Below are 18,247 nucleotides of genomic sequence, written 5' to 3'. Positions count from 1 at the left end.
CGAGGAAGTGTGGCAGTCCGACAGCACGACGAGGAAGTGAAAGCGACAGCGGCTCCTCCTCACGCCGTGTACGGCACAGAGCGGCAGGCTGGGAGCCACCGAGCCCGCCGACTACTGTCTCACACTTCAGTTTCCAGGAACCACACGGTTTGGACTGCTGTTTCTCACTGATACAAGGACTTGTTCAGTGTCGGGAGTGCTGAAGTAACGCTCAACTCACTTTCTTTATTACAAATTCATATTTCGAGCTTTTCAAACTACATCGGAAAACGTACCGGTGTGTTTTGATGTTTCCCAAATCTCAAGAAAGGTTGTGTTTTATTTTGAAAATGATCACCCGGATGTAATCATTTTCGTTTCCGGGATAACTGTGTTGTGCTCGTGTTGATGGGAAGGCTGTTTCCCCGTGCCTGAAAAAGCCGCGTGTGAGTGACCGCACGGTAACGGAGTTGCGTTTTAATGCCGTCCAGCTGGTATAAAACCGGACATCCCCTCGTTAAAGCACACCCTGTGAACAGGAGCGCCCTCCACTACCTTCATCGTGAGTCACGTTTTTGCAGGAGCGGTTTAGCCCACGGGACTTTTGTTTGGTCCGCTACACCTGTGTCCGTGCCGTGCCTCTTTCATACGTTACTGCTTAAAAACACATCCGTGGACGTAGAGCTGTGCCCACAGTCACAGCTCTTGTTTTATAGCCGTCTTTATAGTCGTCCCTGCCTGATGAATTTTAGTGTCACAGAGTCGATTCTGATCATCTTCTGATCAACTTTTGCTTCATAACTTTTGCACTGTCCACTTCCTGCTGTGACAAAACAAATTTCCCACGTGTGGGACTAATAAAGGTTATCTTATCTTATCTGAATCAAGAAATCATTGAGATGAGATGAAACGTTTCTCCCTCTGAAAACGCGCAGATGAACAGAAGCCACTTTCTGGCATTTCCTTTCGAGCATCGGGACATGCTTGACGGTGGTGAAGGTGCTCGGGCTGGTTTCCTGGTGACAGGCAGTGGGAGCAAAGACATGAGCAAAAATGAGAGAAATGATAACAGGTCACAGTCTGTCCCAGAGCTAACACACACTCACCTTTAGACCTTTTTTGTTTACTGCTTAATGAAAAATCTGATTTCAGCTGTAAACTGTGTGGAAAAATGTCAAAATAAAGAAATTAGAGAAATGAGGCTCCTAACTAAAACCATTGAATGAACAAACAGATAATAACACTGGTGTTATTAGTGGTGCCGCGAGGAGCTGAATGGGTTTGTCTCTGGCTCTGTGAGTGTGACTCTTTTGTTGGTTGCGTTTTTGGAAAAATAACAAGATGAAGTTAGGTATAAATGTGTTGTATGATCATTTAATACGAGGCTAGTGAAGGCGCTGTGGGAGAAAATGGTTGTAAGTTGTCACAGAAAGCTGGACACAATGTTTTTCTGTTGTAAAACCGCAAAAGTGAGTGTAAAATGACACTGTGGTTACCGTGGTTACTAAAGCTGAGGGTGTGTCCTGCAGCAGGCGCAGAGAAGCCACAGACATGAAGGGCCACGGCGGCGGGTGGCAGGACGGTCGGCTCAGACAAAGAGTTGAGCAGGTATGTGTCTCTCCTCAGTCTGCGTACCAGTGTCACCAAGACCAGTACAAAGTAATCAGATTACATAGTAATGAAACCAAGCCACTAATCAATTAATGATGTCATCATTTGTGTTGCATAAGTTCTTTGAGTATCTGCTGTGTGTGTGTGTGTATGTGTGTGAGAGAGAGAGAGAGGGATAACCCTGGCACTGCTTCATGCTGTGTGGCCATCATCAGGGTGTCAAAACTATTGATGTTCCATAAATATAATGCCAGCGTGTGTATTTCATGATGTTTCCTTGTGTTTTTCCTTGTGTCCACGACTTTGGTCACATTAATGTTAAACTGTGTTTTCAGTATCTGGCCTCCAGCAGCAGTGAGTATGTGGATCTGTCAGCCATGGCCCTGGACCTTCAGAAACTGTACAGGCAAGTGATTTGTTCTGGCTCAAACAAAACACTCGAGCTTGTTCCACAAAGCCGAGATGGGCACGGCTGGTTACAGTGAAGCGCCACACACTGAGATATGTGGTGGTGTAAAACGGAGAGCTCTCTGCCACTGCATGTTGACTTTTCTTTGTCTGTGTTAAATCAACTGTATTTAATGACTGACTGACTGACTGACTGACTGACATGGTTTTACTTGTGGAGCATTAATGCATCACACTGCAGACCTGCATCTGTGAGGTTGGCTAATATCCCAAATTTATGAGTCATTTTTATAGACAATGATAACAGTGACACATACAGTCATTGGACTTGTCAGTTTGACAAATCTGGTCCTGAGTGGGCCTTAAAGTGGAGTCAGTACTCATAAGGAGCTCGTTGGAGTTCCTTCAGCAGCAGTAAGCTAAAGGTGTTCTCCATCATTCTGTCATCATTGTGGACGAAGTTTTGTTCACTGAGCTTTGCAGGCATGTGTTTGAAATGAACTTGTAACCTTTGTCAGACTGATGGGCAGCACCAGCAGTAAGATCATTGCTGCTGACCTTCCTCGTTCCTGTGAGAGTGTTGGGCGTGCTTTTTTCCCATTCGCTGCATCTGCGTTGGGCTTCATTGTTGTTAAAAAGAAAATATGACATGTGGTTCTTTATTTCATTTTCAGACTTGGTAAAGACCAGATTGTTTTGTTTTTTTTTATCATGCCCTGAAAACCTTACTACTGAAAGGAGTTGTACTTCCTCTTTCACATCACTGAGCTCACTAAGGAGAGCAGAACAAGGTGCACAAAGATGCTGGAAACTCCATCTTTGGGTTGAGAAAATCAATGAAGAAACATCTGATCATTAGTGCATTGTTTATTGTCACAGAAAGCGTGAATCAGTTTTCTTTCCTGTGTCTGGTAGTCAGTCATATTAATTAGCTTCAACGCTTTTTAATTAAATTTCCTTTCCCTTTACTTTTTACATGCATGAGGTGAAGGACGGCTGGGATAGAACTGAAAATGAACATAAATCTGAATCAGTATCGGCCTTAGGCGACTCCGATTATGAAAATCAGTGCTCAGTGCTTCCACCGCTTTGGTCCTGGTGATATGAATTTATTGTGTCTTTAGGATGGACTATGGCAGAAGAAACAAGACAGCGTTCAGGATCCAGGTAGAGAAAGGTAAGAGAGACGCTGCAGCTGCAGCAGCAGGGTCTGTGTGATTCTGCCTGTTTGGACAATTCTTGATTGATATTGAACAAGAAGGATGAATTATTCCACTGTAGCAGTAGGCTGGTTAAGGATGATCATATTAAACTGCACAATGAATTCCTTTTTAATGAAAAACAGACAGGATCATTCAGGTTTTCCATCATAGGAAAAGTCTGGTCATGCAGCGAAATGAGAAAAGCCCAAATGACCTCTCCAGCTTGTGTAAGTCTGTTACAGCCTAATGATTGTACACTCTGTTTGACATGTATTGGCTTTTCTAGTGTACGAAGCAGTCATTAAGGATTCTGGGCTGAACGACCTGGAGAGCAAACACCTGGCTAAGAGAGCCAAGCACAGCCACCGTGACACTGGGTGAGGACCCTCTGCTTCTTGGCCTCCTCTGCTTTCCTCCTGCTCTTTAAATGTGTAACTAATGTGCTATAAACCTGTGTTTACAGTGACGAGAGCGGTAGCAGCAGCTCAGAGGAGGCTTCTGACAGTAATGAGAACGTTGTAAGCACTGATTAGTGACGGTTGAAACTTGGTGAAAGTGTGTTTGTCGCACTGTAACCAGTGTGTATGTGTGGATGCATGCTCAGTCATCCTGGTAAGGAAATCCCAAAAAGTTGATTCTTTTCTCTGAACAGAATTTTAACCGACTTTAGCAAAGACTGCCTAAAGCTAGTACATGAGCACGAGCAAGGAGCACGATTGATGGCTGCACCTGAGATTCAGATGCAGACAAAGCAGGATTACTCCTAAAAGTCTGCAAATGAAATCTTCATTTAAGGGCCTCCCAGCAACAAAAATGCTCCAGAACCAGCTGCTCAGTGAACGGGCGAGACAAATTTAACCTTTGACATGCTAAAATTAATAGAGATCATTCTAGATGAGAGTACTCTTCAAAAAGTGTTTGAATTCACTGTGAAGGCTCGTCTAGCACACCAAAGTCCAGGCAACACAGGAAGTTTAATCCACTTGTTGTGGGTCAGAAACACCAGCAAAATACAGAGAGTGTCCTCAGCAGCAAGAAGGATGCCACAATGAGGACAAGTGGGTGAAAAATTTGTCTAACAGACAACTCACCAAAAAGTGGAGAAAAACATCCAGTTTGTCTCAGCAATGCAAAGCACCCAGCATCCAACATCTGCATGGAGGAGAGGAAGGCACTCACATCACTTAGTAATGACAACAACATTATCATCCATCCTGTCAAGGGTAGGTGCACAAACCAGAAAGACTATCATGAGAAATACTTATGAGCCCCTGAAAGAAGACCCAGGAAGTGGTTACAGGAAGAGGGAGATGGACTGTCTGAAGCAGTTAGAACAAGACGATGCTATTGACCGGACCTCATACCAAAAGCTTTACCCAGTGGAAGCTACACCAAGGCTGTATGGTTTACCAAAGACACATTAACAGGGTGCACCTTTAAGACCGATTGTCTGTAACTCGGTCACCTATAACATCTCCAAGTTTCTGGTTTCAACCTCAACCTGCTGCAGCTCTGAACACCACATCCAGAACACCCTGGATTTTGTTGAGATGTCATTATGGAGGCAGATGAAACAATAGTTCAATGGTCTTTGATCAGTGGTTGTTGACCAATGGTCATGACAATTTACATTTAATGATCAAGAAACTGACCTCGCAGCCCATTGTTAGTCAGTGATGCTAGTGTCAGTCACTGTGCAAATGTCCTGTTTATAAGGTTGGAAACCTGCAGTCAGCTGAGACTGAAGAAGTCACCTGGTTTAGTGACGAAACGTTTCTCTCACTGAAAACGTCCAGATGAACAGAATCAACTTCTTGGGGCAGTGTGTGTGTGGTTTAGCACTAATCTTCTAATGTGAACCTTTTTCTCCCTGCCACAGCCCACAAACCACATGAACAGCTCTCTATCGTCTCTGTACCGGAAAGGGAACGCTGCTACCAGCAGTCCTCGCGGCACAGCCACTCCTCCGCCGCCTTCAACTTCAGCGACCCTGGTTTCCAAAGGAGGCTGGTTTATTGATAGAGCTCCTGAGAAGAGCAGCACCGTCATCGACCTTTGTGAAGACGACCCGACTAAACAGCCAGTAAATGTATGTAACTGTGGAGGATATGTCTGCACAGATGAACCGTAGTAAGCGTCGTGTGATAAGCATTAAGATGTGATCTGGTTGTGCTCTTTGGTGCTTGGAATTGCATCACAGTCAGTATTGCAAGTTGTTTGGCTTCAATAAGAAAATGTGCTGGTTGTGCTAAGAGACAGTACACCCTGTCAGGTTTCTCTGGATGATTTCAGTCTCTGTCAGTATCGGTCTCTCACGTCACTGTGGAGGAATTTTGAACTACTCTGCTTCAGTTCATGGAGGTTTGCAGGCAGTAAACTATAATTTATGCACGATTCTCTTAAGGTCCAGCATTTCAATCAGGCTGAGGTCCAGCTCTGACTGGGTTCATCCCCGGCTCCCCAGTCTGGAGCTATTCTTGGTCCTCACTGAATTCTACGTTGTGCCAGTGCTTTCACTGAAGTGTGAATGTTATATTGAAGTGCTTAAGTATAGAAAAAGTATGTGAATGAGGCTCATACTAGAAAGTGGTTTGAGTCCTCACATGGAGCAGAAAAGTATTACTTAAATACCATTTATCAAGGTGTGGCAGCTCTGCCATTGTGCTGATATGCTGTGCTTGGTTTTCTCCAAACGTGCCGCTCTTTGTTCTCCTCGCCCAAAGGATGTCAGGCCTGATTTACTAATATTCACGTGGAATTGTTCTTACCCTGCGCAAAACATTAGTTTGCATGCAAAATCATCGTTGCATTTATGAAACGTGGATTCTGGCCTATTTTGTCCTCAGCACCATGTGTAAGTTAGTAAATCAGAATTGCACGAGGCCGTTGGTTCTAAACAATCTCATACAGTTTGCGGGGCAATATCTCCATACTGCCCGCTCCAATTTTCCTCTTGAAGGAAACGTGTTTACCTCCAAGTGAAGTGGAGAAAGCAGTGGTGATGTTGTAAGAGAGAAGCTTTCACATCTAAGGCAAGAAACAAGGAGAAAATGAAATAATAGTGTCTGAGGTCCAAGGACGAAGAAGGCACAACTTTCCAACAGCTTTCCACGGGAGTGAAGACCAAGTAAATGGATAAATACATACATGATATAATAGTGATACTGAACATCGTTTCCCCTGAGACAGTCACTGTGGCTCAGGTAAAAATAAAGTGTCTAATCAAAGGTGGTGTGAAAAAGATTCACAGAAAAGAGGAGAAAATGGGTCGAAGACGAGAAGCAAGCGATCCCCCGATCGTGCCAGCAATGATAGAAGTCATTGTTAGACGGTATATGCACTGCTTCCTTTTCTCTCTACCTGAGCACTCAAAGGGCTTTATACAACACGCCTCCTTCACTTTTTTCTTTCTGTATGGAAGTACATTCATACTCCATCAGAGAGCAATTTGGTGCTAGTATCGAACCCAAGGAGACTTACAGACTGGGAGCAGCCAGAATCACTGGCTGCTCCCAGTCTGTAAGTCTGTGACATAGTGTGACATATTTGTCACACTTAAAGGTTTCAGATCACCAAATAAATGTTAAAATCAAAGATAACCTGAGTTACACATTTTAAAAGTTTGTTTCATCCATTGAGGGAAAGACGTTATCCAAACCTACCTGGTCATGTGTGGAAAAGTAATTGCCCCTAAAACTAACAGCTGGTTGTTCCAGCCTTGGCTGCAAGAACTGCCATCAAGCATTGGCAGTGAGTCTTTCACATCTCTGTGGTGAAGCTTGGACCCACTCTTCCTTGCAGAATTGTTTTAGTTCAGCCACACTGGAGCACTTTCCAGCACCAACGGCCTGTTTAAGGTCATACCAAAGCATCTCAATCGGATTTAGGCCCGACTTTGTTCGTTGCTTCTTTGAGCCACTCAGAGCTGCACATGATGCTGTGTGTTGGGTTATTTTCCTGCTTTTGTCAGGCCATAAACTCATGGCCTGACATTCTCCTTCAAGATTTTCTGGTAGAGAGGCAAATTTATGGACTATCCAGGTCATTTGCTGCTTGAAGCAGGCCCAGCCCATCACACCACCACCGTGGAATGCTGTGTTAGTTTGATCTCATATGTAACGTGACTCGAGCTTCCAGTCTTTGTGTTGCTTTTGGTCAGCAATGGTTTTCACCTTGGAGCTCTCCACTGTTTTCTTCCCCTTGGTTAATGGTTTTCTGGAGTCCCAGCCTTAGAAATGGGTCCTTATCCGTCCTTTCCAGACATGTCAGTGTTTTGTTTTCCAGCAGGTTCTTTAGATCGTAATGACGTGTTTCTTTTTTTAGCTCTCTTAGTCTACTTAATTTTGTCAAATAAACGACTTGATAAGAAATGACCTAACATTTAGTTGATTTCTTGAACATGTCTGACGGTAGGCCTGGGTGTGGGCAGTGAAACTGAGCTGTGATTGGACACAGTTAATTCACAAGGGGGGCAATTACTTTTTCACACAGATTTGGATAGCTTTTTTTCCATTAATAGATGAAGTCCGCAGTTAAGTCTTTGTCTGATATTAACATTTGATGACATGAAACATGTAACTGTGACAGATATGCAAAAAGAGATGGTATTTTGATCAGTATTTATGTTCTATGTTCACTTTACATGGTCTCCTTATTTGTCACAAACAGACAGACGTGTCCATTCTGGAGGGGGACAGGTCTCGCAAGAAGTCCAAAAAAAGGACAAAGACTGCTGAAAGAAGTCCTGAAACTACTGAGACACACACGCTGAACAAGAAAGGTACCACTTTGTGTAGTTTGTCAGTGTGATTATGTAAGCTACATTCTTGATTACTGTTTTTTTTTGGTTTCCTTTTGCCTCCTTATAAAATCCTCACACAGCTTGCTTGGCGTTGCCTTTAGGGCTTCAACTAATAATTGTTTTCCATTTTGAAGAATTTTTATTGTTGTTTCTTCTACTGTGTCTATATACTATGAAATTGTTTCGTACTGTACAAAATTTTCGAGTCATCCCTCATTTCTTTATATTTTGCGTCCAAGAAGCCACATTGACTGCTTTAAACTCAGTCAGTCCTTGTGCCGGTCGATGTCATCAAGCCACTGAGCGATGAATCATTCAATTAAAACAACAACCAGCCAGTTTTGTGGCTCCACATAACAAACAACTTGGCAAAGAACCAATTTTAAATTGTCTTCAGAAACTTTGTTACCAGCACCCTGTCACAAATACACATCATTTGTTTCCTTTCTTAGGTCAAATCTATAAAAAAAAAAGGAATTTGAAAGACATGAAATAGCATTTTCCAACCAACAAAGTTGTTTTTTTTGTTTGTTTTTTTAACAAGGAGCTGTTAGCCAAAACTATGCAAACGTCAGCAGCTGCTGAGACTTTGTTTAATAGAACAAGTTTACCTTCAGTAAAATGACGGCTTTAGGTGTGAAACACTTCCTTCCTGACGAGTGTCACAGACATGATGAAGACTGTCACATGTTGTCCTGCATCTTAGGACAGTAATGAGCTTTGTGATCACAGTTGCTTCAAGACGTTAAGAACAGTAAGCGACTAAACTAAATTTAGATAATAAAATATATCACGAAGATACAAAATATAACAAAATAGCCAAAATTATAAGTACAGTATCCCAGTATATAACGCAGGTGCTCCTCTTATCAAACTGCAAAACTACATTTTCTCTGTAGAGGAAACCCAACAACTACTGCACTGTTTACTGTGCATTAGATGGAGCGATTGTAAAGGGAGACATCCACAGCAGGAATAATTTCCTGTGTTGTTCAGAGATGCATTTTGGGTAATCTCAGTCCCTCACTGAGCATGCTCCTGGCACCTCGTGGAGTGGGTGGGAGCTAAGGTACAGCATATCTTAGATGATATACTTTAAAAGGGTTCAGCTCCACCCCCACAACATTACTGGCCTTGAGGAAAAACTTGTATGTAAACATTTTTTTGACCCCTTATTTATAATTATATGAACCAGGCATGTGTTTCACTTCAGTTACAGTTTGTAAAAGTCTGTTATTATAAGTTACCACACTTCACTGCAGTGGTTGTCAGCATCTGTTTCTTTGCAGTCATTTTCTCTGTGATTGATTCTGTAGCAAAGTTGCCTGAGCTGCACTATCCCACTTTGAAGTTTGAAGATGTTGGAGGAAATGAAGAGACATTAGTGGTTAGTACCATCGTCTTTGCTGCCTTGTCTGTAGCTAACATTAGCTTCTTTGATTAAAGTGTGTTACTGTAAGTAATCCAAATCCTGCACAGCACGGCTTAAATTATTAAATTGTCTAGCTTTGTTGTAGTTTAAACTCATTCTTATAAAAAACATTTCTGCAGGAAGTGTGTAAGCTGCTCATACACATGCGACACCCAGAGGTGTACCAGCAGCTGGGAATGGTTCCTCCAAGGGGCTTTCTGCTGCACGGACCACCTGGTTGTGGAAAGACCCTGCTGGCCCAGGCTGTGGCTGGGGTGAGTGCTGGGCGAGAGAGAGAGAGAGAGATGCATGCCTCGGCATCCTTTCAGCCTGGTTTCATAACAGTTTTGGCAACTAAGTGCTGCTACTTCTCTAACATGGTCTGAGTATGGGTGACATCCATGAAGGTGTTGTGTACTTATATAAGCTGTGACTGTGTGTTTCAGGAGATGCACCTGCCCATGTTGAAGGTTTCTGCTCCAGAGCTGGTGTCTGGAGTGTCTGGGGAGTCTGAACAGAAGCTCAGGGAGCTGTTTGACCTCACTGTGGTTAATACTGCTTTTTTTTCCCTTTTTACTTTCAGTCGTTCCAGAAGTGTCCGGCTTGCTCCTGAGCCTATTTTAGCAATGTGCTGGTCATTGACAGTCAGATAGTCAAATGTAACTGATCCTCAAAGCTGCAGCAATGCTCTAAGTTTAGTTGCTGGTTTCATAGAGCTGCAGGTTGGCCGGTAAGACTTGTTATGGCGTCGTAGAAAGTCCTCTTTGAATGTGGTTTCAGTTAAAAAACATGTATAGAGATCAGGTCGATGCATGAATAAGCATGAGGACTATGGCATGACTGTAACAATATAAAGTGAATGTAATTTCTCTTCTTCCCTTGCAGAGTTCAGCTCCGTGTATCCTCTTCATAGATGAGATAGATGCCATCACCCCTAAAAGAGAGGTGGCCTCTAAAGATATGGAGAGGAGGATTGTAGCCCAGCTGCTAACCTGCATGGATGGTAAGACATGTAATTCTCTTGTGGAAATACAAGCAGACTCACAGACATAAGCACTTATCAGGGTCGTCGCACCGGAACGCCCATGTTCATTAACACGACAGCTCGGGTTTCGTTAGCACCGTCACGTTTTTTTGCATTCTGCCTGACAGATCTGAATAGTCTGGCAGTTACGGCTCAGGTCCTGGTCATCGGTGCCACCAACAGACCAGACTCCCTGGACCCCGCCCTCCGCAGAGCCGGCCGCTTCGACAGAGAGATCTGCATGGGTATCCCAGATGAAGCGGCACGTCTCAGGTCAGCTACACACAACTAGAGGGACAAATTCCTATTTTAGTTGTACTTTGTGTCAACATTTCAAGTTGACCTTTTGTACTTTATTGACTGGTAGCCAAAGGCCATCAGGGGTGGGAATGGGTGACAAATTAAAGGAACAACACCTTCCCTACTTGAGGTTCTCTCTGTCACAGAGGCTGTTGGGTATTTAAGAGTCATGTGAACAAATCACAGGCAGCCTGGTTTTTGGCAGATATTAGCTAACAACAAATCAGGAAGGTGAAGCGAGGTTTCTTTAATAAGCACGCTGTGTATGCTGACCTGTTTCTTCCTGGAAAAACATGGAAGCATACGTGCGACATCTGTGGAAAGCAGAGCAGAACTGAATCACACCACAAACTCCAGTTCTGCTGCTAGTTCTGTGGCAGCTCAGGAGGTGAAGAGGAGTGTTTATTCAAATGTCAGAAGAAAGATGAGGTGATACTGAAGGAAAGGGTATGGTGATTTGAGTAACATATCCATCACAGATGTCGGTGAGATGCTCACAGGATGCTGAGACCTGTTGGGCAGGTGGACGATCAGAACCGTGACCTGTTTGTGAAGCAGGGATTGTTGGCACTTTTGGGTTTTGGCTATTTACCACAGCAGTCTCTCGCTCGGCTCATGATTAGACAGTTTGAAAATATAACTTGTTTGGTACTCTCCCAGGATCTTGAGGACGTTATGTCGAAAGCTGAAGCTGCCAGAGGACTTTGATTACCAGCAGCTGGCCCGACTCACCCCAGGCTACGTGGGTGCTGACCTCATGGCGTTGTGCCGCGAAGCTGCCATGAGTGCTGTAAACAGGGTGCTGCTGGAAACGAGGGGGCCTCCACACAGCCAAAGCCAGACATCTGCTAAAGAACCGTTAGCAAGCGGAGCTCCGACTTTGACAGACGTCCCGTCCGAACAACAACAAGCAACCGACACCAACCCCGTCCCTCAGGAGGAGCTGGGACAGAATCATCAGCAGGTATGAGGAGCTCCGGGACGGTCTCAAATGTTACTCAGTACGATGATCGTTCTTAAATAATGAGGACTACAGACTTGTTGCTTGAAACAGTCTTAATTGTTTTTCTTATAAGCCTCTTATCAGTGTTTGTATAACAGAGCTCAGTGACAGATGCCTGCAGGTGCTGTTAAACCTGTCATCACTGCTCATGTTTTGATGACTCGAGCTAACAGAACTGCTTAGAGCCAAACTGAGGCGAGTGGCATACACAGCTATATGGCTCATATCACATACCAGACACACCTTCAGCGTGGCAGGCATTGAAGTTCTTATCTTCACTAAATATGTTGGTGCTGCTTCAACCACAGCATGTGTACGCATCACTGCCCCGTTTCTGTTTCATGTTTTTATGGAGCCGTGAACTCTGAGATGCCAGACTCAATCTATTCCATTTCGAATGCAAAACGACTCGACAGGATTTCCTGCCTCTGTGTTGCCCTGACGTGTTTTGTGCTGCGTCCAGCAGGGGGAGCTGTGGAGCGTGCTGTGCCTGCTGAAGAGCACAGAGACCCTATCAGAGGAGCAGCTAGCTGGCCTTTGCATTCTCATGTCAGATTTCCAGCTCTCTCTGGCTAGTGTGCAGCCCTCAGCTAAGAGGGAAGGATTTGCCACAGTGCCTGACGTCACCTGGGAAGATGTGGGAGCGCTGCAGGATGTCCGAGAGGAGCTCACCATGGCCATACTGGTAAACATTTGGATTCTCAGCATTTTTAATTTAAGAATAAACCATGACCCTTTTTTATAGTCTTTTATTATACTGATTTCCTCTGTTCCTCTGTTACTGCGTCTCTCTGACATTATCCACAGTTGCTCAATGGCTGCCTGTGTTTGGTGTTTGAGCTGGTTCACTCTTTTCTGATCAGTGTTAGTACAGATAACACAGCTGTGTGTGTGTGTGTGTGTGTGTGTGTGTGTGTGTGTGTGTGTGTGTGTGTGTGTGTGTGTGTGTGTGTGTGTGTGTGTGCGCAGGCTCCAGTGCGTTCTCCAGAGCAGTTCAGAGCTCTGGGGCTGAGTGCACCGTCTGGGGTGCTGCTGGCTGGACCTCCAGGATGTGGAAAAACCCTGCTGGCCAAGGTTCTCCCGCCCACCAACACATACATGAGCATCAGCTGTTTTCATAGCACAGCATAGTTCTGAAAATCTGAGTGGACAGAAAAAGATGGCGTGGTGTTGGGAGCATGGTTTCAAGTTTTTCATAAAGCTGCACAATGATGAATCTTAAACATGTTCAGGCCAAACCGATTATCATTTATTTATTTTATATGTAACTTTAATATGATATAAATCAGGACATTCGGTCTGTTTCTGAGGATGAAGTAGGATCACTGTCAGTGATCAGGATCAGTCACACGTCCCTGTGGAGTTTGGACAAACACACTTAACTTAGCATAAGGCCTATGGCTAGCTCTGTCATGCTGCTCATTTTCTCAGCGTGTCTCACTGAATGCTTCTATTCTCTTTCCTGACAGGCCGTAGCCAACGAGTCAGGCCTCAACTTCATCTCTGTCAAAGGACCAGAGCTGCTCAACATGGTTAGTCACTGAGCTGGAGAGCATGCTGCTGTGCTGGGCTCAGCATTGTTATGGAGAATCATAGCAGAGCCAAGAGACATGCCTCTGAGGGTTTGTCCTCAACCACCAGCCACACACGCCTGTAGCTCATCTGCATATTTGGATTCTCTTTCACGACCTTTTCCTCATTTCTGTTGATTTCTTTATAACCGTGCTGAATGAAAGCAAAGAGTTGGAGAAATAAGTTATGATCACAGTAACAATGTTGTCTGTGTTGACCTCAGTGTGGCTCGATCAGAACTGACTTGTACTCTGTGTTTGCAGTATGTGGGAGAGAGTGAGCGGGCTGTCAGACAGGTCTTCCAAAGAGGACGCAACTCTGCTCCTTGTGTCATCTTCTTTGATGAGATCGACGCACTGTGTCCACGCCGCTCAGGCCATGAGGTGAGATCATAATATTGGCATGTCAGTTTGTAAAGCTGCTTTATTCCCTGGAAGGTTGATGGACTGTTTTGCTGGCGTTTTGAGGAAAGTATGATTTGATTTAAACTATAAACTGCTAACTGTAGCAGGGCTGGCACATAAAGCCCTGTGGAACTCCATGAGTAACTTTTTTGTGGTTAAAAAGACTCCCCATTTACATATCTGTCAGATAGATGTGATTCAAACCAAGCAGGCCGTTTCCTTTAACAGCCAGTGTGTCTCTCTGTAGTAACACACCGTGGTCAACAGTATCCAGTGCTGCACCAACCAGGACAAGCACTTAGTTTTTATTACCCGTCGTATCTGGTAACTCTGAATGCACTATCATCAACATGTATGCTTTTATATGACAGGCTCTCTATAGGCTCATCTTCTTTCCTTTTATGTATTTATCTATGAATTTTTGTTATTATGGCTGCCAATGCCAGCACTGAGAGGCAGGAAGAAAAAGGGGGAGAAAATCAAAAAAACCAACCACTGGGTAATACACCAACCACCCCCCCACAGCAGGCGTGAACTGTCTTTGTGTTCAGTCAGGAGCCAGTGTGCGGGTCGTCAACCAGCTGCTTACAGAGATGGACGGCTTGGAGAGTCGACGGCAGGTCTTCATCATGGCTGCCACCAACAGACCAGGTATAGAGACATACTACCATAACACCACACCTACAGGAGCTGCTTGGCCACGGAAACCCAGGCTGTGAAGCTCCTGGTTCACTGTTTCTGTGCTGAGGCAGAGCGCTGTGCACTGCTGTACATGTCGACCACTTTTGGCTGAGTTGCTTCTAATTTTCAGAGTGTTTAAGCAATGCTGTTGCTTCCACTAGATATCAGCTGAATGTGGAATATCTAGGAAAGAGAAAATCTTACAGTATTACAGGACCACCTTTGAGAATAACGCATTCTTTCACAAAGGCTTGTAAAGGCAGCTGCATGAATGGCTACTGGACTCTACACATTGGTAATGAGACTGAAAACTACTAAATTCAAAGAGTAACAGGTGTGGCCGAGGACTTTTGCTCATATAGTGTAGCTGGAGTCCTTAGAGTAACTGGAGACTGTGAAAATGGGACCATACTGGCAAGTTTCCCTGCTTGGTTTTCCTGAGGACATTTACTGAGGACATACTAAGCTAAGCACAAAGTTAAAGTGTTTCTAGAATCTGGGAAATTAGATGCATGGAACAGGAAGGGGTTTTAGGTTAAAAATAGTACTTTGAAATGGCAGGTTTTTACTGTTACAATGTTTACAATGTTCTGTGTCACTCTAAAAACTTTTACCACCAGATATCATCGACCCTGCTATACTGAGACCAGGCCGTCTGGACAAAACCTTGTATGTGGGTCTGCCACCACCAGCAGACCGCCACACCATCCTGCGTACTATCACTAAAGTAGGAAATAGATTGTTTTTATTCAGATGAAATGAAAAAGTGTGCATTATATATTGTATACTATCAAATAGAGAACAAAGGGGAAACAAAAATAATAAACAGTTATGTTGATGCACTGATGACCGTATTTTAAAATCTAGCTGACACTGAAAATATCCAGCCACACACTGCTGATTAAGGACATCATAGAAAAGCTGTTGATCAACTTCACTGCTCCATGTTTAGGGAGGGACCAGACCTCAGCTGGAGCAGGATGTCAGCCTTGAAGAGATTGCACTAGATAAGCGCTGCGATGGCTTCAGGTAGGTTTGAGCTGAGGAGCAGCAGTGTGGCTTCAAAGCCTTCTTTTTAGGTTGCAGTGTTCAAACTGCACTGACACATAAATAGCACTGAAAAGAGTGAAACCTGATCCACACTAAAGGTGTGTGTGTGTGTGTGTGTGTGTGTGTGTGTGTGTGTGTTTTGACGTAGTGGAGCTGACCTGACTGCATTGGTGAGGGAGGCGTCTCTTAATGCCCTGAGGACCTACCTGAAGTCCCAGCGTTCCTCGGCTGCATCTCCTGGTAACTTAACTCGTCCTCTGCATGCCTGCACAGTGTTTAGCTCATGCAAGTGGAGCTGTAATCCTCCTGTGGGTCTGCAGGTAGTCACCAAACAGATTCCCATGGTTTTACTTTACCACGTTATGGTCTGGCAGTGAAGCGAGGATGAGACTGTACTGTTTACATATGAGTATGAACCTGCATTGTCTTTTCCTCTAGTTAGTGCATGGACTCTAATATAACACCAAATCACAGCAACAGTCGCCTCAAGGCACTTAATATTGTAAAGACCCTACAGTAACATATACAATAGAATACTGTATACAGTATATCAAACTTTCATATGGTCCATATTCCAACTCAAATAACAACAATAAGCTAGCCTGATAGGTGCAACCGAGACCTATGTAGGTTTTCACTGAAGATTATTTTTAGTGATTTATAAACTTAAAGAAGAAACAATCATAGCAACTGTATTTAATATTCTTTGTATTGAGTTCTGTTTCCTCTTTAGTACAGCTAACGATTGTTGTGCTACCAAACAGTAAAACATAATTCACAGTTGTCGTGAAACGAGTTAATTACACTCAAAGCATGCATGTCCATTCAGTTCACCTCTATGCTCCACACAGGCCACACACATTCGTCTGCTGCTGACATCAGAGTGAGCAAGCATAACTTTGAGGATGCCTTCGGGAAGGTCCGACCGTCTGTGTCCGCAAAGGTAATAAAGCATGGCTCACATTTTGGGAACGTATTTTCAATCAGGATCTACATGGATCCAAATTCTCATTTACAGACGTGTCCTGCAAGTACAGTGGTGAAAAAAGGTTAACATACGATAGATAGATATTTTAAAAATCATTAGGTCTTAAAGTACATACATACAGATCAACAACACCATGTGGCCTATGATTTTTATTTATATAAAATTTGCCTGTTTGTGTATATATATGTGTATGTGTGTGTGTGTGTGTGTTTGTGTGTGTTTAAAAAAGCAGGTCAGGGAGAGGCAGCAGCTAGTCTTATTACACCCCATAGTTGTTATGCTCTCACTCCTCTGTCTCCTCATAACTCCAGTACTGGTTGGCTCATTACAAGTCCATTACTCTGGCAGCATTCCACCTGCTGCTGATAAGAAGTGTTTGTCACAGCAGACTGAACTGGCTCTCAGTCACAGTCCCACGACCTACCTGAACCGGTCTGACTCGTCTCACACTGAACACTGCATGACAAAAACTCTGCAGTACTAACCTATAAACTGAATGTTAATGTGAACATTACGCGGGTAACTATTTAAAAATAAGAGTGGACTGAGTGAATGACAGAGAAACAGAGACGAGCTGTTCAACTTTTGTTTCTGTGTGAAAACCACAAACGTGCACTCTCTGTGTGTGTGTGTGTGTTCCCTGTGTAGGACCAGAGGATATATGAGCAGCTCAGAGAGTCCCTCAGATGACTGCCAGACCAAGAAAACATCAGCATCAGCCCCACTCACAAATTATTGAATAACATTGTAGTGTATATACAGGTATAATACTTTTCTATTAAAGTTTGACAGACGCGACTTGCATGCGTTCTTTCAGCTGGAGCACACCGACCCTACGAGCTGCTGCTTTGTCTTTGAAACTCTTTGAAAGAGTGAAAAACGAGCTGAGAGGCTTAAAAATGCAACAGCTTGGGTGCCGACTAAACGCAGCAGCACGTCTGACACAGAGCCTGTATTACTACAAGGCAGAGGAGTACTTACTACTGCATCTCTATAAATTAGCATATTGTGGAAAAAGGTGGGATTTTTTGCAAATGAATTAAAAAGAGAAGCCTTTAAACATTCTATATTCATTTCAACATAAAACTGTAAAACATGTCAGGTTAATGCTGACTGTGCCAGCCCAGGACACCCACACTGGGGGTTCTTCAACTCAAAAGGTTTCAGTTTGAGTCAAATTACACTGAGCACCAGGTTCACATGGAAGACGATGTGAGAAGGTCTCTGCTAAGGAGGCTGGCTCTTCTGAGTGCTCTATCAAAGCATGTTGATGAAGGTGTGGCTGGGAAGGAAGTGCAGCAAAAGGTGCTCAAGCAACAGTGCTGAATGAAGGAAAAGTGTCGGTTCAGGAATTTGTGAAGGAGTGAATTGAGACTGCTGTCAGTGGGAGGAGAGGGCCAGGCGCTACAACTGTCTCACAGGTGATATCAAGCCAGCCCTGAACCACAGCATCAAAAGCATCTTTCCAGGACCAAGGAGAAAAACAACTGGACTGTAGTTTAGTGCTCCAAAGTCCTCTTCCCACATGAAAGGAATTTCTTTTTTTTAAAATATTTCCTTTTGGCCCTTATCCAGCCCCACTCGATAGATGCAGTGAAGAGTGACAGGAAAGTAGAGAGAGTGGAAGACACAGGGCAAAGAGCCGTGGGCCGGAACAAAAACCCATGCCAGCCGGCCAGTCGCCTCCCCATCCCAGTGAGCCAAACCAGCGCCCCACATCAAAGTACATTTCTAAATGGAAACTTGTTAGTTTGGAGCTGTCTGAAGTGCCAAAACTACCAAATGCTTTACGAACTTGCGTGGGTATTATTTT

General features: G+C 44.0%; 1 protein-coding gene across 4 annotated transcripts; it reads left to right on the top strand.

The window, feature by feature from the left end:
- Positions 1-71: 71 nt before the first annotated feature.
- On the top strand, positions 72-17,256 carry nvl (nuclear VCP like). 4 transcript variants are annotated; one of them, XM_005461421.4, is made up of 24 exons: positions 72-204; positions 1,509-1,587; positions 1,926-1,996; positions 3,123-3,175; positions 3,487-3,577; positions 3,664-3,718; positions 5,080-5,289; positions 7,869-7,980; positions 9,318-9,388; positions 9,553-9,687; positions 9,859-9,960; positions 10,298-10,415; positions 10,565-10,709; positions 11,397-11,700; positions 12,203-12,424; positions 12,709-12,813; positions 13,209-13,271; positions 13,575-13,694; positions 14,267-14,366; positions 15,017-15,123; positions 15,349-15,425; positions 15,595-15,686; positions 16,298-16,389; positions 17,083-17,256. In XM_005461421.4, the coding sequence occupies exons 2-24, from the start codon at positions 1,531-1,533 to the stop codon at positions 17,122-17,124; spliced, it is 2,544 nt and encodes an 847-aa protein (XP_005461478.1). In that variant the 5' UTR covers positions 72-204; positions 1,509-1,530; the 3' UTR covers positions 17,125-17,256. The 4 variants fall into 4 exon arrangements, with proteins under 4 accessions (XP_005461478.1, XP_025753216.1, XP_005461477.1 ...); XM_025897431.1 differs by lacking the exon at positions 72-204 and adding an exon at positions 369-541 and having other exon boundaries at positions 12,206-12,424; XM_005461420.4 differs by lacking the exon at positions 72-204 and adding an exon at positions 370-541 and having other exon boundaries at positions 1,512-1,587.
- The last annotated feature ends 991 nt before the right edge of the window (positions 17,257-18,247 follow it).

Source organism: Oreochromis niloticus, linkage group LG13 (assembly GCF_001858045.2).
Source record: "Oreochromis niloticus isolate F11D_XX linkage group LG13, O_niloticus_UMD_NMBU, whole genome shotgun sequence".
In the NCBI taxonomy this organism is placed as follows: Eukaryota; Metazoa; Chordata; class Actinopteri; order Cichliformes; family Cichlidae; genus Oreochromis; species Oreochromis niloticus.
This window is presented reverse-complemented; position numbering and strand designations above follow the sequence as displayed.

Excerpts from the sequence above, each read along its gene's own strand:
- nvl (XM_005461421.4), top strand. The coding sequence starts at position 1,531 with ATGAAGGGCCACGGCGGCGGGTGGCAGGACGGTCGGCTCAGACAAAGA. Across the intron at positions 3,719-5,079 it reads CTGACAGTAATGAGAACGTT|CCCACAAACCACATGAACAG; the intron begins GTAAGCACTGAT and ends TCCCTGCCACAG. Across the intron at positions 13,695-14,266 it reads CACGCCGCTCAGGCCATGAG|TCAGGAGCCAGTGTGCGGGT; the intron begins GTGAGATCATAA and ends CTTTGTGTTCAG.